This window comes from Ptychodera flava (genome assembly GCF_041260155.1).
Source record: "Ptychodera flava strain L36383 chromosome 3 unlocalized genomic scaffold, AS_Pfla_20210202 Scaffold_26__1_contigs__length_13983176_pilon, whole genome shotgun sequence".
In the NCBI taxonomy this organism is placed as follows: domain Eukaryota; kingdom Metazoa; phylum Hemichordata; class Enteropneusta; family Ptychoderidae; genus Ptychodera; species Ptychodera flava.
The window spans coordinates 8,787,503-8,811,099 of record NW_027248280.1 but is presented as its reverse complement, the minus strand read 5'-3'; the positions used below and the strand labels follow the sequence as shown (position 1 = coordinate 8,811,099).

The following is a 23,597-nucleotide window of genomic DNA, read 5'->3' as shown; positions in this document are numbered from 1 at the left end:
GTTATCTCTCATTAATTCAAAGTGAAAGAGTATCATAACTCTTGCTGCTTGGATAAGATGGTCAATTTAAAATAAAATGAATTTGAATGTTTTTATGAATACCATATCTTACAAGCATACTCGTAAGGTTTTTTGGACAAATTCCGTCGACTACAATTGTCTGCTTTCGAAATACTCGTTGCCGAAAACTTATAATTGAGTGATTTTAGCACCATTTCGGTCGTTAACTGCAAATGTAGGAAGTAATGAACTACAGAAAGTGCCGGCCGTGTTTGTTTACCAGAGAGAAAAAACGGGATCCTCTACGTGATTCCAAACAACTTCATGGCGTTCTTTTCACCGTTGCTTACACAGACACTCATAAAAATGTCATAGCATTACACTCGACGTAAGATGGCAAATGATATAAGCGATACCGTTATCAAGACTAACCATACCATAGTCGTAAAACACTCGGTTAAAATAACCTCTTCAGTTTTGCTATTGTCAAAAACGAATTCATCTAAGACTGTTTGTACAGTCAAAGAAATTACATCGATATACTGTATGTGCCAGAAAATCTTACAACAGGTACGACGTTGAGATTTCTCCCAGTTTAACAATAAGGAAGCAGCAATTTTGATTTTGATAATGTTGTCATTATTTCGTTTTTTATGAAACAGGTTCATTTTCATATAAAACTCCCAATGAAATGTCGCTGATAAACAAGCATTCGACTAAACCACAATCTTTTTGTAACAAAATGCAATTTAATTTTTGACACATGATGTCTACAATTTCGTTGTGCAATGCCGTAGTAAACATTATTAAATTGGATAATACACACATGCGCACAATGAAGGAAACCTCAGCCTAATCATTTTATTATGGTTTAAGAGTAGGAACAGAAACAGCATTTCACGTACGCGATAAAAAATTGGAAATATATCAAAATTTGCAGCTAACGGAGCTTTGAGTTTCAGTGTATGTTTTGTACGATAAGTACAAATGCGGTTAATATGTTGGGTTGTTAACTCTTCATTTACCTTTGATGAAAACTGTTGTTTATTTCTTTATAATGGCGCTGATTTTTCATGATTATTTTTGCATCATCTTCGAATTGGAACTTTGTTGTCATAGTTAGACATATCAACAAAAAGACGCGATTATTGTTCCTTACTAGTATTTGCTTCCTTACTACTTCTCGATCCTGAAACTAGTACCGACGAAGACAAAAATAACAACAAACACACGAACTTGAGATATTGAATTCAAGAATGAAACTGTGTGAATACATCAAATCGATTAACACAGATTATCGAATTGTGTTTGCTTGTTATCTCATTTCATTCAATAAGAATATTCAAACTTTGATTGTATTTATCCCCTTGTATAAGTTCTCTTTCTTCGTTGCTGCCACTCTCGACTCGGACTTTATTTTTGAAGAGTTCTTATTGGTCCGACTCCTTGCCACTTGGATTTTGGCAAATGTTCTTTCCTTATTGTATTATCCCATCAAAAGCATTCACGTTTCATTTCTGTATTTTAACTTTACTTTAGTATATTATGGCAAATCAAATCAATTAGAAGATCCCAATGATGACTACAAAACAGATTAAGCGTGCAATTAATTCTCTGCTGCATGTTTCTCAAATACCTCTACATTACAGTCATAAGGCGCCTTCAAGAGACAGACAGTATACATTGAAGCATATTGATTGAAATATATCAAAACTGAGCACAATGAACAGCTTATATAACCAAATAATCCCAGTGACATAAGAAGTCCGGCTCCAATGGATTTCTTTAGCCTGTTGATAATGAAAGTAAAAGAAAAGCATTATGTTCTACTAAAGTAGTAAAGAACTATATTGTTGCTTGAAAAATCCAACAGAAAATCTTAGCGTACAAAAAATGTACATTCTTGTTTCGAAGGTCAGCAACGCTGAAAACCAGTACGTTGTAGGATTATTCATTCTGACATGCACATGTGTGTTTACATAAAACGGATACCATTTCTTATTCACCTCCAAATTAAGATTCAAACTTTCCTCAAGGAAACTTTCAACCATTCTTGTTCAAAATTAAGAATAAAAATCGATTTTGAAGCTGGTGAAAACGTTTGTTACTTTTGAGCTTCAAATGAGCCCCAATTCAACATTTGGTAGATTAAGAGGTATTGTAAAAGTTCGAGAGTATGAATATCTATGCCCGGGGCGCATTTTACCTTAAACATGTTTAAAAAATTGATATCAGATCAAGCGGTCAAACGTTTGAAGTAAACTGGTTTATTTCAATAACGACAGCCAGCTGACATACTGCGACAGAGACACCTTCTGAATGAATATTTGCGCAACATTTCGACCTGGGATGTATCGACGGGGTGACATATGATTCGAGACACAGCCATTGTACGTCATAAGTAATTCTAACGTATACTTGGTCGAAGGCCCTATAGTACTAAATAAGACCCTACAGACACTTACCACAATGCTGGCCAGCTTTACCAACATTACAGAATTCCCAGCGGGTTTCGGGATCAGTCGTGTAGCACCATGGTGACGGTTCTTCATCTCCGTTAGGATTTCGACAGTGGTTGTGGTGGCCTAGGCCACTATGTGGATAGTTTCTCGTTGTATACTTGTGTCCATGGGGGGACTGGCGAGACCATCTCTGACAGGTTTTGCCGGATTTCGTGTGTGACACTTCACCACGGTAGTCTCCGCCGTGGCCATGACTAAAACACTCCCACCCTGTCAAATGAAATATTAGCAATTTGAACATTGAACAATGTAAACATTATTTCTCAATCTCCATGAAAATGAGTCCATTAATTTTGTCATTCACCTACTGTGTGGCACTTACAATTAAAATGCATTGGATAGGGTGAATCTTAAGATTACCTGAAGTTTTTAAGATTATTTATTTGTTGTGTCACGTTATTGTCATGAAAGTCATGATACTAAGTAGTGGTTCCAACTTAGCATAGATTATTTAAGTTGATTATATCGTATAAAGAGGGCAAAAATTAAACTGCTGGATTAAGTATAGTTTACAAGAAAGCAAATGACAAAATCAGCGGTAAGGCAAACATAAATGTAATTAGTTTTCTTCTTTGTTTGTTTTTTCGTTTTCTACTTTAATTATTTATTTGTTTACTTCTGTTTATTAATTTATTTTATAGCATGTTAGCTCAGCAGTTTTCGCAAATTTAACTTACCACATTCATAAAGTGACTGTCGACTCCCGACGTTACAATATTCCCATCGGGTGTCAGAATGGATTGTATAGCACCAGGGAGACGGTTCTTCATCTCCATTAGGATTTCGACAGTAGTTGTGATCTCCAATGCCGCTATTCCGATAATTTGCTCGAGTGTATTTGTGCCCGTGGGGCGACTGTGAAGACCATCGCTGACATGTCTTACCAGACCGAGTGTGAGACACGCGACCCCGGTAGTCACCCCCGTGCCAGCTGAGATAACATTCACTTTCTACAAACAGAAGACAGACACGGCAGTGTTATTTTATTGAGGAGCTAGGCCGCTCATTTGCTGAAGAAACATCAGTGTTACTTGAAAGGTCTCGGAGTTAGCAGACGGACTATGAACTCAAAGTCCTCACTATTGACTGTGTGACTCCCACGGAGTAGCTTGGCTTGGCTGAAGCATGAGCTTTGAGCTCTACTGCCTAGAAAGTATTATTTTTATGTTCATCACAGATGAAGTACTGTTATTGATACCAGTAACACTATAGCACTAACTGTAGAAACACTTTAAAGTTTAAATCTTGACAGCTTATTATTTGCTTATGCATAGTGAAGGGAAAGACAGACAAGTGTCAGGATCATGCATGATGATCACATGTTACGTCCATGCTTCGGAAGCATCTAAACAGAAACGACCCTATTCTTCACAGCGATGGCGGCCATTTTGAATTCAAAACATCGCCAAGTTTATGGTGGTTTGGTTCCAAAGTACCAAACTTTGCATGGTGAATCCTGATTTTTATTCCTGATTTTGAAGAAGAATGTTTACATTTTCATGGAGGACAGAAAGTTTGAGCAAAAGTTTAAGTATTTTCATTTCATGATGCATACTACCGAAAACTACAAGGTAATGAAAGGTAATCACTTCGGGTTTACACTATTGTTCGTGTCAGAATAGTGCTATAACGTACTGGCTTTCAGCGTTGTTGCCCTTTGAAAAAGATATCCTGCATTTGTGCACGTCAATATTTTTATGTATTACTTTCAAGCAAGATTTATCAATACTTACTTCGAGTCAAAGATTCAACCTGATCTTGCAAACTTGTTATTCGAGCATTCTTGGTTGTAACTTCGTTTTCAAGAGTTGATATCTCGAGCCCTTGATTCTGCACTTTGCTGTTCAGGTCACCAATCGTGGCAGACTTATCGATGACTTGTTTTACAAGACGCGCTGACTGCTGACGTTCATTCTCGAGTTGACTTTCAAGATCGTTGATAGCTGTCAACTTTTCTGTCAGTCGTTGTTCTAGAAGAGTGACGAGTTCGCGTTCATTCTCAAGTTGACCTTCGAGGTCTTCAATCACTGCAGACCTTTCAGTCAGTTGTTGAACTTGAAGACTTGTGCGTTGACGCTCATCCTCTAGCTGACTGTCGAGGTCGTCAATCATTGCAGATTTCTCAGTCAGCAGTTGTCCCTGAAGACTGACCTGTCTTCTTGCCTCTGTTACTTCTCCGTGGCATTCGATCAAATTTGCGTCTCTTTCTTTCAATGATTCCCGTTGGATTCGTAACCGAAATTCTAGTCCTTCGACATCATCCCTGATTGCAACAAATGCATCTGCAACGGTTTCATTATTTGGCAGGGATTCAACTCTTCTTTCCAGTTCTCTCATTGCCTCCGCATCGACCACAAGAGTTTCATTCAGCTGGTCTATTATATTTCTGTTTGTGTCTTGTTTGTGATCGAGGTTATCTAACTGGTTTTCCGTCTCATCGATTCGATAGCCAAGCAACTCAATATTGGCAGCAACCTCGTCGACTGCTGTCACCAGTCGCTCTACTTCTAAACATGACCCATTCGCGCTGCCCTGGAAAGTGAGCACATAGACACAAACATCGGATCTGTAGCAGTAGTCATCTTCGGAGATGCACTCTGTCTCCAATAATTGAGCTGCATCGACGATTTTAATGTTAAAGATGAAAAGTAAGAGCACACTCCCAAAGAAGAACATTTTGCAGAATGACTCCTCTCTGTTAGACAGCTTGTGAGGTGTGATTTTACAATGCACGTATCATAAATATATGGCTGAGCAGTTTTGTTGTTTTTATCACGGTTTCGTTGTTTTTATCACGGTCTCACTCGTTATGATTACACCACATTACAAACTAAGTCATCGAAACAGTCGAAAGTGCACATATGAGATAAGGGGGCATGGGTGATTTCTCTGATGATCATAACGCAAGCACAGGTCTATTCCATCTATTACGTTCATTGTCTTCCTGTAAACATTGTTAATTTTCTGACGCAATCATGACATGTGCCAATCTGGAAGTAAGCAGGTTATAATAATAATTTTTCCTCTAATACAAACACGGGCATATAGGTGTGCAATTTTGTCACTGAATATTTCAACTCCACTTGTGCCCGTACATTATCCTTCGCAGTTTATTTGAAAGCAGTAGAACAACACAGAAAGTGGCCCCAATGATAGCTACTGCTACAGATCTCATGTTGGTGCTTAAGCGCTGACTTTTGAAAGCGGTGAATACTGCTCATATTCAAAAGTCCTGCGACTGGTGACAGCGATCGACGACGTGCTTCCAACGTTTAATTCTTTAGCTATCGAACCGACTGAAAGGAAGATCTAGGACGAACCAGTGAACACCAACAAGGAAGACAGGGTTACAGTAGACCAACACACTGAAGCTGTCAAGGTGCGTGTAGAGTCGATGAAAGGTATAGAAAGAAAGATTAAATATTTACCAAACGAAGCGATCTATACATACGAATAAACTGTGTAAGTAAAATCGACGAAGTTAACAGTACAAACGGAAAGGAATATTTGTGTACTTACAAGATTTGGCACCATGCAAGTTTACTTCAGCCTCCTTGATAGAAGTGAGGAACACGTTTACAAGCTATACGCTATCTATTTGACATGCGTTTTCAAAATATGCACCACGTCTTCTCGATGTGTTAATTTTGAGAGCATGAAAAGTTACTACCCTCCGTCAAGTAACAACCAGAAACCCTTTAGACAATGTCGTCGAAACAGTAGAAAATGATAACAAAGGTATGTACACTATTATAACTTTGAGAAATCGAGAACTGAGAATGATATGTGATGGCACACCCTGGGTCTGATATTCGGTGGCACATCCTGGTACGATCAAAGGCCCGTAAATATATACTCAGAGTATTGTATTCAGTGAAATAATATAAAACGGTTTTTAAAATTATCTTTAACATTCACATCATATCGTAGATGTTCAGATTAATTCAGTCCCTTCCCATATCGATGACTTTTATTGCCATGAAGATTTGTTTACCAAATCGAATATAATCTGAATATGTCTAACTACTCTTTAGCACATTTCTGATCCTACACTAACATTACAATTTTATTCAGCTATTTGTAAGAAATATTGAGCGATGCAACTTAAACAACGTCCTATTTTAGATTGATTATTCTCATACGCCATTTTACTCACAGCGCCTCTCTTTTATGTGGGTAGAAAACGCAACCGTCTGTCAGATAGCTTTGTGCCGGAGACTAGCATCGAATCGATTGAACGATAGCCGGCTGTATTTTATTGACTGTGCATGGGGATAATTTTTGCCAGCATGCATGTATGTATGTGTGTGATTCCGTCTTTAAATTCCACCCGAAGTTTCAACATTGCAACGCACTAGGTAACTGACCGCCTTTTACAAAGTTTTGAATGTGGCCTAGTGGTTTAAACGCAGACCTCTTTGCGAGGTGGGTGGGTTCATGGCTTAGGCTCTGAGCTCGGATCAATAAAAAAGGTATCATATAAGACGCACTGTGATGCCCTCATACTTTGCATATTTATTCACTTTGTTAAAAGGTGACCAGTCTTGAAAACACCGTTGCATTCAGTGTCGTGTGCGTTCTGTGTGATGCCCAATGCATGTTTATTTTTTCTTTGTATGCATCCCCAATAAATATGCAGCTATACGATATTTGGGGTATGGAACTTGAAAAATTTGATCATATGGACGGGAGACTTGAAGATTTTTAGGGATCTGAAAAAAAATAGATTTCAATCGCGATTCCCCAGGCCCCCTCACAACTGCTGATGCACAATGTGCACAAAAATGTCAGGGCATCCATCAAGAGTTGATGAGCACAACCATTTTTAACTCCTCACTCAAACGATGGAAACTGTCCGCTGTCAACAACGGACTGACAAGTTGAGCGTATAGTTCTTTAGAGATCTCGCAATGATTCATTGGAACACGAAATCCTGACAATAAATTAAAGCTTCAATATGTGCTTCTTCCTCTCTCGTTTATATTTGACAAACTCTCAATATGTGTACTAACACGATGTGATCTCAAGATTACAATCTTATTAATAAGGAATAATTATCTGCACATTTAATCTTATACTTGCCATCAAAACTAATATTTCCAGTTCATTTCTTCAATTATTTGCAGCGATAAATGATAAATAGTCAATAAATATCTAATTTGTTATAACTCCGAGTTCCGCAAGCAAAAAAGAGAGATCTGTTCAGTCTGCTTTGTAATCCGCATTAAGTTGCATTGCATTACCAAATGGCACGGACGAGCAGCTGTTTTTGCCCCATTTCACTTTCGTCTTTTATATGGGCCTACAGGCAGAATCCACGCAGCCATCTTCGTGTATCATAAGCTTTTATGACGAAAGTGGATTGACAGTTATAGGATTCATTTCCTTTGTGTCGGTGTCTTGGAGTTCAAAACATAATCAATCACATCGTGATGTCAGGTGTATTGAACGAGCAGGAGATGTTCAGTTACATGGAAGTGATGAAAAGTTGTATAATTAATATAAACGCATGTTACATGACACAGCAGCGATACTATATACACTGAAAGCCTCTCGATGTTTTGACAGTGATTGGCATTGATGATATAGTAGCATCCCTAATTGCATTAAACTTGTCAAAATTACAATAAACCTCAGGGACAGATATTTTGACTTATAAATATTTAGAGTTCTTTTTTAATCTACCTCTTACCGGGACTTTATAAAACTGTTTGAGTGGAGTAAGAAGCATTTTTACCGTCTTAGTTTATTTTGAAAACGGATTTTGTATTTTTCACCTTAGGGTTACGGCCTTTTTGAATTTAAAACATCGTTAAATGTTAGCCATTTGTTTCTCTACTGCCAAAATTTTGCTAGTCATCATTGATCGGCATGAGTTTCCCATCCTTAGTTTGTCAGATATGTGGCCTGAATGCATTTAATACATCGTTCTATCGATCTTCCTATGATCGACATCTGGTAGATTTTTCTTAGTTTCATTCCCTTGACTTAAGAGTTTGACTAAGAAGGAAGACAAGCAACAGAAAGAGTTCGCCAAGGTAGGCTTGTCAAATTATTGGAACATTTGCGTAATTGTACGTTACTTTGAAACAATTTTAAGTTATGTACGATCCGAGTCACATTTCATAAAAAGTTTGGCAAAATTAGTACCGAAAATGTGTACTACGATAACAAAGAAATACTTCTGTAACTATTGTCTTTTGCTGTTTCCTTCGTGAATTTGATCCTAACTTTAAGTTCGTTTAGGTTCCCGGGTATTGTTATACAGGATGATGCACTGCTTGCAACTGGTTTCCATATTTCAAGGAAAGGGAGGGAATGCGCTGACTGGATGAGGAAACGTTCAGTGTAAAGCAGTTGCACTGTAATGTGATTCATTGATATCCCTGACAATAATCCTGATTTAGATACAAGACTATGATGAAGCGTGCAAACTACAGACTGAGAACAAACTTGACAAATTTCGTCAGAGGGACATTATTGTTTTACAATGCTTGTTTATATGTGGGCCGTTCTATGGAACTAAATATTTAGCATTTCATCATTTTTCAAGTTGAAAAAAGAAACACAGTTGAACCACAGAACAGAAATGCTGAAAAAAAAGCATCTAAAGTTACAAATAGAGAACCTTAAAACGGGGCTTGAAATTTGTATGGGGTCAAAGGTTGTCCAACAATAAAAAACGGAGTCAAAAGTCTACACGAAGAGAAGGCGGTCGGCCGGTAGTGCAGTACATGTGGGTATATATCCTTTCCTTGCTTGTCTGGCTTTCTCCCCAAAATAAGCCAATTATCATAAAATTCTGCATTTTCCTGCTGTACCTGTCCGGTGTTTAACACATAATAATTAGTGTAACTTTACAACATGAATAATGTGAGTGAAATAGAACGTTTGCGTTTTTAGGGTCCTCTCACTTAGTGACTTTGTGATCAGGTCAGTTAATTAACAGTTAGAAAAGCTAATGAACAAAACGTTTGTGGCATACATCCTTGTGGCATATTTAGCGACACCTGTAGAACACATACTGTTTCATACAAGTGTATACCCATATGTACAACTTGTGGAGGGACCGTAGTTATACAGATTGGTTGGTGCACATCGTATAAAAGAGGGCGCTCTTCACCACTTGCTTTTGAAAAAAATAACGAAGTCCGGTAGCTTTAAACTGGCCACAGGTGAGTGCATTATTTACTTACGTTCGTGCATTGAACGAACGCATACTTGGGTGAATGATAAAATTTGCATAACTGATATGTACATATTGGAAGAGGGCAGAGGGGAGATTGAACTGTTGTGGGGAACGGGAAGCGGCAGACCATAGACACTGGAGGGTAATGAGCATCATGTTTCCCAGCGTGTAACATTAAAGAGAAAGAGTAAATCTTGTTTTTGATAATATTATCATCATTTTCCTTTCTTTTACAAATGCATGTATTTGTCTCAAAGAATTATCAAAGATATTTAAAGTGTTTGAAAAGTTAACAAACAAATCATGTACACTATGCAATATGACCATAGACCGATAAACTTAAGTCCAGAGCAGAATTAAGCTATCAATAATTTAATATTGAGTTGGATACTACACATGCACACAATGATGGGAACTTCGACCTAGCCTAAACAGAAACTGCATTTCACAAACGCAATGAAAAAATCGGAAAATAAATCAAAATCGACAGCTGATGGTGTTGAAAGTTTCAATACATTTCCAGAGAGATAAGTTTAAATTAAATGCGCGTAATATGTCGGGTCCTTCAAGACTTGATAAACCAATGAGAAAACTCTAGTTATTTCTTTATGCTAGCGCAAATTTTATTCAAATTATTTGTACAGGAACTCAGTATTAGCTATACGTTGTCATAGTTAAACACATCAAGAAAGACGTAAACACTCGTCTTTGCGTTTGCATGTTTCCTTTCTATTACTACAATGTATACAAAATACAACAATAAACACACAAGACTGCATATATAAGGCATTGGGGGTATAATCAACCTGTAAATGCATATATCCATTGACAGAGACGATCGTAATTTTTTGTTTTTTCCCGATTTTATTTAAGAGAGCTATATATTCTTCTCTTTTATGATTATAATTCTTTCGTGACTTCTTTGTAACTGAGAAAGTTTCTTCGTTACGTATATTCGACCAAATCGAACTGTTGGAAGAGCTCGTCTGAGCCTGAAATCTTGTAAGCTTGTTGTATTTTTGCCATTGTTCTTTACCTTTATATATTTTGCCGCCCAAAAAAAATCATATAACTTTTCTGTAATCGCAGTTGTCTATATTTAGTTTACTCTGTCACATCAAAGCTGATAAATTCGAAATGATGACTACTAAATAAAACGCACACTTTTTATGCGTTTCAGGGGATCTATATTATAATCAAAAGTTGCATCAAATTAACTATGCTATGTTTATCTCCTCGCCGTTGAGTGCAGTGAACATCTTAATCCATTGAATTATCCCAGTGACAAAAGTGGTCGAGCTCCGACGAATTCGGGTTACCATTTGATCTCTTCAACTGTTGATGATAAAAGATATTATATAAAATATGATCCCGAAAAGTATGATATTCTACTAGACAGTGAAGGCATGTTGCAGGAAACTCTTACATTATAGCAAAGAGAATAACATTGTCCGTTATCCTGTTTCGAAGGTCAACGGTGCCGACCGTCAGAACGTTGTCGCACTATTCTCACTTGTGAATGCATGTCAATTCTTTGTCAAGTACCATTCCATTTGTATGGTCATTTAACCCTGTGCATAAAACTGATAATAGATAACTGATCATGATGCGATAGGCAGCGATCGAAGAATTTAAGTGAACTGCTTTATTACCATAATACTACTAAAGCGACGTGTAACTATGACACGGAGTTCGGGAACTTACTTAATGAAATAAGCATTTCCACAGGACGAATATTTACCAGATATAGTATGTTTTTCAAAACTTGGCTTAACAGCATATATAGGCTCAGTTTTGATGACTATGTACGTGTACAACATTCAATAAACTTGCGACATCCTCTTCTGTAACGTTCAGAGCTCGACAATCCGAATGCAGACATTAAGAAACCACCCATAGAATTTGTGATAGAAATCGAAAGAAATTCTGGTTTTCACGTTGGCCACCGTAGTTTAGTGCTTGGCACTTAGAAACAGCCTCAATGGGGGTCATAGAAGAGGCCATAGTCTCATTTTGATGAAAAATGTACTATATACAGCGATAATTCTAATTTACCGTTTTGGTAAGTTCCCGAACTGACATAGATACCCTGTGAATAAGCTTTCATGCAACTTCTCTGATGCCTTTACGGGAACATAATCCAAGGAAATGCCTTATTTCAAAACACATAACTTACCACAACGGCCAGGTACGCCTACATCACAGTAGTCCCATTCGGTGTAGTGATCAGTTGTATAGCACCACGGAGATCGTTCTCCTCCTCCGGATTCCGACAGAAGTTGTGATAACCTACATAACCATAGCTGTGGCTATGGGGATACTGCCGAGACCATCTCTGACAGGTTTTGCCTGACGCCGTACGAGACACTGTACCTTGATAGTCAGCCCCGTAGGAGTTAGTGTAGCATTCCCTTCCTGTCAGATAGAATTATGCAATTAACATTACATTAACATTAATATTATTTATTCTCTAAGGCGCCTTTTCTATCGTAACAATATTCAAAAGTGCTGAACAAGTTAAATTCCAAATTTATAACAATTTTATTAAAAACTTGTTATACAAACGTGAATTGCCTTGTCAGCATCACCATTACACTCTTTTAATGCCTTTAAGATGTCTCCTCGGGGAATAGATTCTCCGAGGATGTCCAAAAGGTTATTCACTTCCCATCAAGCTAACAAGCATCAGAAAATTAAAACAATTATTGCACTGTTAGAAAGTTCATGTTTTGAAGTTATGAAATGTTATGAAGTAAGATTTTTATAATATAGCTGGCTTGTCACTGAAACTGGAAAAGTAATTTTACTTTGTTGTGGTACTAGTGGCATGAGAATTCATGTAAATTTAGACTTAAGAGTAATTAAAATTGTCATGCTTTGCTATTGTGAACCAAGTTCTTACTTGCATAGATTTTTATCAGGCCAGACAGTTTATCTGAATGTTTAAATGGCACAAAACTTCATAATATCGATTTTTGAACAAAAAAAAGTTTTTTACTCGATCTTGTACCTCTGATCCAATCATCATGTGAAGAAATGACAAAATAGACACTATAGGTATCACAACTGAATACCAATGCAATCCATCCAGCAGTTTTTGAACCTTTGTTTACACACACACACACACACACATACACACACACATACATACACACACACACACAAAGACTGACAGATACAGAGAGACAGACACACAGACTGACAGAGAGACAGATACATAGACACAGAGAAATACCGGTATATGGAAAAATTGACTAACAACATCTTTGGGGCAAAAATACACATACAACTGGAGGCTCTACTGTACCTTTAAGTCAGGGAGGATGCTGTTGGTGTCTAATTCATCTGACAGGTCATCTTCACTAGAGGAATGATCATTTTTATCTTCAGATTTCTCAACACATGATTTGTGATGATTTGTCACTTCTGTAACCTGGTAGTCAAATTAGATCACATCATGATATGATATAAATGTATGAGCACATGTATATAACAGAACATGGTCTTTATACCAACACACACACACACACACACACACACACACACACCCTATATATATATATATATATATATATATATATATATATATATATATATATATATATATATATATATATATATATATATATATATATAAATTGACTAACAACATCTTTGGAGCAAAAATGCACATTCAACTGGATGCTCTACTGTACCTTTAAGTCAGGGATGGTGCTGTTGGTGTCTTCATCTGACAGGTCATCTTCACTAGAGGAATGATCATTTTTATCTTCAGATTTCTCAACACATGATTTGTGATGATTTGTCACTTCTGTAACAGCCACTTCTTGTGCACAATAAACACATGGTACTTTGACAACTGTCTCAGAATCCTGTGTATTGAATTAAGTCAAGACCACAGACTGTATAGTAATTATAAACAATGAATTAAATACCATCAAGTTCATTGTGCTCTGATTTGATCAAAATTGGTACATACAAACATGTATGAATCAATTACTTGATCTCAATGTAATTGTATTGCTCATTCAATCTCTACCAAGGTGCTTTATGCGCCAAAAACGTACATAACACAACTGGTGCTGACTGACTCCATGAGCCCTCTCTGTGACATATGGTATACACTCACATCAAATGGAAGATACCACTTTTCAAGTGTAGAATTAGACCCTAGCCCCTCTAAATAGTACAGGAAAACTGATATATTTCATTCAAAGCATTTGACAGGTTTTACACATATTTGGCCAATTTCCTATAAATGCTTATATTTGAATGGTTTCCTCATAACCTACACAGAAATTGGACAAGCAGTTTCAGAAAATAAGCTTTCAGACCAAAACATGAAAAAAACAAGTCATTAAGGGAGAACCGTTTGATTTCCAGGGGGGAGGGGTATGGAGGAAGTGGGTATGGGAGCAGATTTTTTTTCCTGTCTGAGTGACAGCAATTTTTTTTTCTACTGTCAGACCTGCATCAATTTTTTTTCAAATGGAGCAAATGATGAAAATTTTATTATTGGTCATCAAGTTTGTAATGCATTGTATATAAGGGAGTTCTTCATTATTTACGGCCTGAAACTCCAAAATTTCGAATGACTCCCCCCCCCCACTCGCTAACCATGATGACTTTGGTTTTTATGACAGGGTTTTCACTGGGATATTTGACCGGGAAGAATTTGAAAGTACAGGGGGAGAACATGCGAGAAGCTTAGGGGAAAGTGTCACAAAGGCTTTCCCCTATCTTGCATGGAAAATTTTAAGATATTGATGTGTGCAATGGTGCAGTCTGGTGCAATCTGAGAGGTGTTTTTTAATTTGTTTACTAAGTGAAACTGTTAGAATACCCAAGGGGGGAGAGCATGAGAGGGGGATTCCCCCTCTCGTTTTGGAAATTTTGAGAAATTGATGTGCGCCACAGTGCAGTGTAGTGCAATCTGAGTGGTATTTTCAATTTGTCTTTTACCAGTAAAACTTTTAGAAGACCCAAGGGGGAGAGCACAAGAGGGGGGTGCCACCCCCTCTTGCATTAAAATTTCGAGAAATGGATGTGTGCAATGGTGCAATCTGAGATGTGTTTCAATTTATTTCACACAAAAAAATTGAGTAACCCATCCCCCTTCTTCCTCTCCACATTTTGAGTAATGACACCCCCCTGGAGTTTTCAATTTTTTAGTGAACCCCCCCCGCCCCCTCATATTCCTCCGAATACATGGCGAGACACCAATGAATCGGTAGTGCTTTGACCCTGGTCATGTGATCTAAGTCCCCGGTAAACCGGTTTGTTGATTGATTGATTCGTCTTAACGGTGTTTCGGAACCAAAAGTGGGGTTCCTTCATCAGTCGCTCTCTTATTTTGTATCCCCTTCGCTTGGTTGTGTGATAATTAAGTCATCTTCGTCCTTAAAGAGGAGACGCCAGATTTACTGAGAGAGTTCGCCACTATTGACGGACTCTATAGTGAGCGATCCGGTGTGTGGTGTCATATTATAATTAAAATGACCAAGCATCGATGTAAGTTCTCAGGGAAGATGTTATCTTTTGTTGTCAGATAAAAGAAGGCTCACACATTGTATTTCATTATATTTGTTGTTCCTCAATTTTTCATTGTGAACTTGTACATCTTTCTAACATATTTATATTTACTGAATAATATTGGCTTTAACACTAGTTTATTGACTCCTGTCTTATGTTTTAAATTTTCACAATTTACAGAAGTCAAATAGTCCCCTTTAGATAGTACCTATGCCATTGAGATATTGCAACAGAAATCCTTAAATATTATTTCTTGTGTCAGAAAAGGGAAGGAAAACATTAAGTGTACTGAGGTGTAAAGTAGACCTATGTAGTGCATGCTTATATCATAAGTGCTGGGAAAAAAACCATAAGAATTGCTTGTGGTAAAAACATTTGCGCCAACGATGACGGCGCACTGGAAAAGAATACATGAGAATAAGGTTCCCAAAGTTTGCCAATTTCTGGTGCATTGTGACAATTTTTTTTCATTTCTGTCTGTTATGATAATTATTTTTTTTTCTCAGGCCATGACAGGATCATTTTTTTTCCTTCTATCTCCCCTGGTGACAATTTTTTTTTATCAGAATCCTCCATACCCACCAGAAACCAAATGGTTCTCCCCTTGCTAGTCAATAACACAGTCCCGCTAAGATGCGGTTTTATAAGTTATTGTTAGGGACCGTCTGGGATTGTCGCAGAAGTTCAAAAACGAAATTTCTTCGTTTAGATCAAAACCCCCTCCCCCCTCCCCCTAAACGAAACTTCAAAGTGCGAAATGTTCATGTCTGCCTGAGACTACAGTGTTGCATTTTGCTATAGCTACTAGAGACGTATGCCCCTTGCCACATTACAATTAAAGTAATCGATCAGATTTGAGTACTAACAGGGCATTTTACCGCATAAAAGTTTCATTCTATTTTATTTTCCCTTTTTGAATCTCTTGTGCTGTTCTTTGTCTTTGTGAGCACGCAATTTGTACTTGGTAGGGGCGGTAAATAAGCGAGAAACTTTGACAAGGGAGCCCAGGCATGTTCAATCATATTAAAACGACTATGATCAGGTGCATTACAAGTGAGAATAAAGACATCTAGTGGTTAGAGCAGATGCTTATAAATAGCACATTTAAAAAAATGATACTTTTGTCTTTGTATAATTTGATGAATGAAAGGTTTAGGATACAATATTACTATCGGTAAATTGTGTTTGTGGCACAAACGAGATGGAAACAGTTACAAAGTTGTTGGCACGAGTGTGCAGTTTTTCTTTAATTTAAAATAAACACACGAAAACTTGTGATCACAAAATAAAAGTGCGAAAGTGAAGTTCACTAATTGAATGGAGGTCAAACCCCCTCCCCCCCCCCTAAATGAATGAATTTCGCTTTTGAACTTCTGCGACAATCTGAGACGGTCCCTAGTATTTTTTTTCATTTTTCAGTATACTACCGCTGTACTTACTACTATTACTAATTAAATCACAATAATAATATTTACCTTCATTGGACCTGTGTCTTTATCAAGGTTCTTCTGCAGAGGTCGGATATATGCAAGTGCTTGTCGCAAGTTTGATTCATCCCTCAGATAGGGGACAGAATATCCACTACTCGGCATGGTCAACTGTGTCAAAGTTTTACTGTTTTCAGCGGAAGCACGAAATAAAAGAAAGCCTCCACCGTCCTTTAGCTTTGGGAAACTCAAGCACAACGTTTCTTTTAGGTGTTCATAGTTGCCGTCTCTGTCAAACTTCACCTTTTTCGTCCCCAAACCCATTCGCTGCAGTTCGTCCCTTTCTATAACTGACGGTACATTTATGGCATCACAATCGCTCAGACAACAAAACCTGTGGGTCCAGGTACAACCTGGTGCTGGGGACCATGGGTTTTGCTTTTGCTGTGCTCCAGACTGCACTATCTTACGGCGCTTACTTTTAGGCCATGTTGGTCTTGATTGTTCACGTCTAGTACTACTGAAAGAAAACAATGTTCTCAGTTCCTGGTTACTGGGGGCAGAGTGGTTCGTAACCCTCACTGCAGCCTGAGTGCTAGTAGTAGTGCCACCGCTAGTGGGACTCTCACGACTTGGGCTAGGCATTGAACTCGAACTTGCAGGATTTTGAACGGGTACGGGTACAGCGGGTTCGCTTGTTTCCATTAGCTGTTGCGCTATTTCCAGAAGCCTTCGAGCCCTTCGCAGCCGGGCGACGCCGTTGTTGGCGGGCACTTGGGCATTGGAATTAGACATCACGTAAAAACAGCTATACACAAGGATCGTGATCACACACGCAAGTTCAGTGCGAGCGTCCACACCTCGCATTCAAATAGCTATGAAAATGGGCAAAATGGACAGTGAGCGCCACCACTGTTTGGAGTGTGTGAGGTACACACTTGTTGCCGACGTAAAACTCATAGGTCAAAGCTAATTTCGGCCCTCAGCATGCCTGCTTAGCGTGCTAGTAAAAATTGATACCACAATTTTTGTGACGACATTTGACGTAGGCATGACGCTGTGTGACGTAGGGGTCTTGTTTCGTGTCATAAGTAGAAACTAAAGAAGCTCAGCTTAGGGAGTTCAGTACTTGAAGAATTCAGTAAGTTGGTCCAGAAATCGCTAACCACCTGAAGAATTCGGTCAGAGGGTTCAGAAATCGCTAACTAGTTGAAGGATTCAGTGAGTGGGTTCAGAAATCGCTAACCACTTGAATGTCAGTGAGTGGGTTCAGAAATCGGTGACCACATGAAGAATTCGGTCAGTGGGTTCAGAAATCGCTGACTAGTTGAAGGATTCAGTGAGTGGGTTCAGAAATCGCTAACCACTTGAATGTCAGTGAGTGGGTTCAGAAATCGGTGACCACATGAAGAATTCGGTCAGTGGGTTCAGAAATCGTTAACCACTTGAAGAATTCAGTGAGTGGGTTCAGAAATCGCCAATCCAAATGTGAATGACCAGTGGAAAAATTCGGCCAGTGGTGTAAGAAAGCGGGTGTTAATTTTGGCATGCATTACGCGCCATACTTCAGTCATTGCTGTAAACCCTCTTAGCTGAATAGCTGCTAAATATGTCAAAGCTGGCTATTTTAGCTATCCAGCAATCCCGCACCTTTATGGACAAAGCATGTTTCTCAATATGTTGCAGCATGTCATTCTGAGAGTTGTCTTCGACAAGCTACCTCTGTCTATGAAGATACCGATATATGCAAGATAATGACCACTTTTTGTTCTCAGAATCTATTTATTCATGTCATTTTGAACAAAAAAATACATGCCAACCATGTCCGTGAAAGCACCTCTTACAAATGCTGTACATGACAGCTTTTTGCCATACGAATTTCTGCGAGAGCTAATGCCAACTTAATGAGTTAGTAAGCGTGTGTGTCAATATGTACGCACTGAATATAATGAATTTTAAATTTGACGCCTGAACCAAGCATGGCCAGTGATTGGACAGAAACGCTGTTCAATTTATCAAGGACACCCCCACTGTAAGTAAAACCTCTTGTTTATCGGGTCCTGGACTAGTATCGAAGTTTGACATATCGACGATTTCGGAACTAGAATCGATACTAGACGATACTAAGAATGAACTGCGGTTGTCCCATGCCGCGTCTATGTAATCGCTGATTTACCGGCGATCTCTAGGCATATCGATTCTAGACGATACTAGAATGACTTGCCCTGTGCCTCGGCAGGCCGGATCTGTGAAATCTACGATATTTACCCGATATTTTTCGGCGATTTGGGGACTCTAATATCGATACTAGACGATACTAGAATGACTTGCCTTTGGGCCTCGGCACGCCGGATCTGTGAAATCTCCGATATTTATCGGCGATTTGGGGACTCTAATATTGTCGGGAATGGAAATCCGACAGAAATAGGGCCTAATGCAAAACAGATGTAGTTTATTTCCTGTTAAATTATTATCCAGGGTTCTCTATACGCATACTAATGACGATTTCACAGCGTCAGTTTATCTTATTTGTTAGTTTACTGAAGCCATAATATGCAAATCTGACTTTCCGTTGTTAATTTTATGCCAACTTTGACATTTAACTTTGGTGTAGGCCTATATGAGAACCACGGAATAAAGTGACGTGTGTTGCAGCAGAATTACAGAACACATCGTGTCTGCTTGTCTACCCATCCGTCACACAAAGACGAATTTCCCCTCGCCACAAATTTTGATACTGGACGATACTAGAATAACTTCCCCTGTGCCTCGGCACGCCAGATCTGAGAAATCTCCGATATTTAATCGATATTTATCGGGAAATTAGGTGAATCAAGCTTCGATAATAGACGAGACTAGATTCTGTCAAATCGCAAGTAAATAGCCGATATAGGCCTATATCGGAGATTTCACCACCTCACAGTTCTGGTCAAACCAGACTTCCAAGGACTGACTCACTAGCTTCGATACTAGACGAGACTAGATTCTGTCAAATCGCAAATAAATATCCGATATATATCGGAGATTTCAACACCTCACAGTTCTGGTCAAACCCGACTTCCAAGGACTGACTCTATAGCTTCGATACTAGACGAGACTAGATTCTGTCAAATCGCAAATAAATTCCGATATATATCGGAGATTTCAACACCTCACAGTTCTGGCCAAACCCGACTTACAAGGACTGACTCTAGCTTCGATACTAGACGAGACTAGATTCTGTCAAATCGCAAGTAAATAGCCGATATAGGCCTATATCGGAGATTTCAACACCCCACAGTTCTGGTCAAACCCGACTTCCAAGGTCTGACTCTATAGCTTCGATAGACGAGACTAGATTCTGTCAAATCGGAAGTAAATATCCGATGATATATATCGCAGATTTCACCACCTCACAGTTCTGGCCAAACCCGACTTCCAAGGACTGGCTCTAGCTTCGATACTACACGATACAAGATTATTTTAAATCGCAAGTAAATATCCGATATATATCAGAGATTTCAGCCCTTTTTCGATCTAGCTAGGCCAATCTAACTTCGATATTGTATTAGTCTAGTAGCCGTAAATATCGGATATCATATAAAATTAAAGTGCAATGTCGCGATGTCCTCCCAAGCACGGTACCTCTATACGTACGTGGGTGGAAGGACTGTGGCGCAGTCAGTGACAAAATACTGAGAGAAAAAAGAAGAAAACCAATGTTTCATCATGGAGGTACTACCTCCATGGGTTAATGGGCAGGCTGAATGGTATATGATATTCGTAGCAGTGTCCATCGGAAAATTTTCACTAGCGGTTTACACGTGTCGCATGACCATATTCTTTCTCAAAGAAGCAGGTCTTTAGTCAAGATTTGAAAACTTCACTACTTGATACTGAACGAATATGTCTAGAAAATCTATTCCACAAGAAAGCAGAGGCCTTCATACGTGAAGTCGTAGCTCTCTTTGTTTCCCCCAGGCGAATAGGGGTTGCAACGGAGAAACCCAGAGTCGTGCAACGACAAAAAGAGTCATTGTTTTTTCCTTCGCACGAACGAGAGGAATGGCTGCTGCTACAGCGACATACAAGAAAGAATGATCATTATAGAATTTGAGTCTTGTTCGTTTAGTTTTACATGTAAGAGAAACTTCGTCACTTGAACGGACAGATGAAATCAAAAACATTAGTATATACGCTGCCCCGCATATAAACAAGACTGGTTTATAATATTGTACTACTGTGACCGTCTTGGGTTTAGGCCTATTGGAGTAAAATCTATTTGCATTTTTTGGCATTCTCTTTTATCGATTAGACTTTTCTATGCAAGCAGCAAAAATACCGTAACATCAAAATAAGCCACAAACTAGGAAAACATGCTTTTAGTAGGGTTGTGGATAGTTTCCCTCGCCTGAAGAGGCAGAATGAGCCTGATGGGCACTGCTAAAGCTGTGCCACTGTCAATCGCGACGTACTTGAAGTTCGCCGGCAATGTTAGCCGTGAGTACGGTACAGCCTCCGTGTGTTCCCGGCGTTACACGGGTTAGCCGGCATGTGAGGGGTATGTGAGCATTTTTTGTGTGTCTGTTAACATAATTAATAAGTCAGCATATCAAAATTAGACTACAATATATCATAATTGGACCACATCAATATCTTACATGGATATATTATACCTACATTAGATAAAAAAAGAAAACCCATTTATAACCGCATGCTACGTATAGGGTTGGGAGAGAGTTGCCGCGGAGCAAATCTTTTTGTCCGGGAACGCTTGCGCTTACAAACAGGCGAAGTACGTCAATTTTTGTTTGAGTGTTTATCCCATTGACCGGAATGTTCTGCCCCTGTGTATGCAGGACACTTGTCCATAAAAACGGAGAAAACATCAGTTTTATAGTCATTCAAGTAGCCTGACCATGAACAGGACCATTGACACATGTCGTACCGATCGACATGATCGCAACCATAACAGTCGTCGCTGACAAGTAATGCAATCATGCTACTGTCAGCTTAGAGCGGATGACAGCGAATGCGTTCACGTATAGCCGTAGTTTTAAGGGACTTTAGAGGGGGTGTTAAATACTCAAAATTATCGTGTGTCTCAACGCATTTATTTTCATTTGCGACCATAAACATGGTGACTTACATATTTTACAACATAACATGCACTTTTGATGGTTTGCTAGTATCCGTTCGACTCAAATGACACAATGGACCATCGTTAGGTGAAACCACAGGGGGCTGTCTACATGTCCGTCCCCAGGGGTGGGTAGGTGTTTCGTTGTATCGCTAATAAAGATATATTCTACCAACCTTTGGTGTTTCGGTCTTAACTTAGCACTGCCCTTGACAATCTTGCGTATACGTTTTATCAACATGCTGCGTCTATTATCTGATGAGTTTGAGTGCCTAATTAGCCAAAGTAATCAAGGGTAAATTACTAATCTGTGGACGCTCTCACCAGATTATCACCGGATTAAATATGACAAAGTCAATAACGAACGCACCAGCAAGGTATCTTCAGTTATACCTTGCTGGTGCGTTCGTTATTGACTTTGTCAAATTTAATCCGGTGATAATCTGGTGAGAGCGTCCACAGATTAGTAATTTACCCTTGATTACTTTGGCTAATTAGGCACTCAAACTCATCAGATAATAGACGCAGCATGTTGATAAAACGTATACGCAAGATTGTCAAGGGCAGTGCTAAGTTAAGACCGAAACACCAAAGGTTGGTAGAATATATCTTTATTAGCGATACAACGAAACACCTACCCACCCCTGGGGACGGACATGTAGACAACCCCCTGTGGTGAAACTACCGAAAATCTAGTTGTTGTGGACTTGTCAGGTGGGAGTGCAGAGTAATACTTAGAAGAGCCAAGTGTAGAATTAGGGATAAAGTCGAGATAATTTTTTTGCGTTCCTGCCAGCCTTATCCGAAACAGTCTTTGTAGTTTTATCGCCCTCGTTCACGCTGAATATTCATAGACGTGGGCACTATACGGCTCTCAGGGCCTAGACAGTATAGTGCCCACGTCAAAATTTGTATGGCCAAAAGCTGGAATGTAAAAATACGACAGGATCAGTTAGCTATAGTGTGAAACCATGGCACTGCAAAGTCGTATGACAGGAGTTTATTTAATCAATAACGTACTCTCTCCCGGTCCATATTCGACGAAAGCAAACTTTGCACGACATTTGTAAATTTTTTGAGTCCACTATGGGCCAGGAGGGTATAATATTGCTAGTATTTTACGGTTTTGGCAATGCCAGTGAATTTGTAGATGTAAAAACATCTGGGTCCATAATACTGGATAATCGAATATATTGTCAGTGATATTCTGTGGGTATGACGTCATTGAAATCACTGGTGTTGACAAAGCGTTTACATAATATCATATCGGACACCAAGTGATGAGATTGTTTATCATATAAGCATCTATCAGCCGGTTTCCTTTGCATGATTCATAAGACATCTATAAGTATTGACAAAATATACGTATAATGAGTTGATAACTGCTCGTGCAGGCGATTTTGTAATTGATTTTATTGCCTCTCGTCAAAATATGAATTAATATAATCTGACTTTAAGAAGATTATCTCGAAGGTTTGGCATAGTAATGCGTAGATATTCTTCATAATTCTTGCTTTTGTGAAATAATTCCAAAATATTCTTGTAAATTCTTGCATTAGTAAATAAAATGATGAAATTAAATGGTAATATGATATGACTCGAAAAGATTATCTTAAATGTCGAAGGAGTGGTAATATACATTCCTGGATAGTCTATGCAATTCTTGTATTTAGTAAATAAAATGAGAAATGGAGACTTATCCTAATCCACAGCTGTGTAATAACAGTAAAAGTATATATATATATATATATATATATATATATATATATATATATAATATATATATATATATATATATATATATATGA

General features: G+C 38.5%; 1 protein-coding gene across 1 annotated transcript; it reads right to left on the bottom strand.

Moving 5' to 3' along the window:
* Window positions 1-729: 729 nt before the first annotated feature.
* LOC139125798 (uncharacterized) lies at window positions 730-5,262 on the bottom strand. The gene is made up of 4 exons (XM_070691888.1): window positions 4,256-5,262; window positions 3,200-3,472; window positions 2,466-2,732; window positions 730-1,790 (listed from the first exon to the last, which is right to left on the bottom strand). Exons 1-4 carry the CDS (start codon window positions 5,196-5,198, stop codon window positions 1,786-1,788), a joined length of 1,488 nt encoding a protein of 495 aa, XP_070547989.1. The 5' UTR covers window positions 5,199-5,262; the 3' UTR covers window positions 730-1,785.
* Window positions 5,263-23,597: the final 18,335 nt, after the last annotated feature.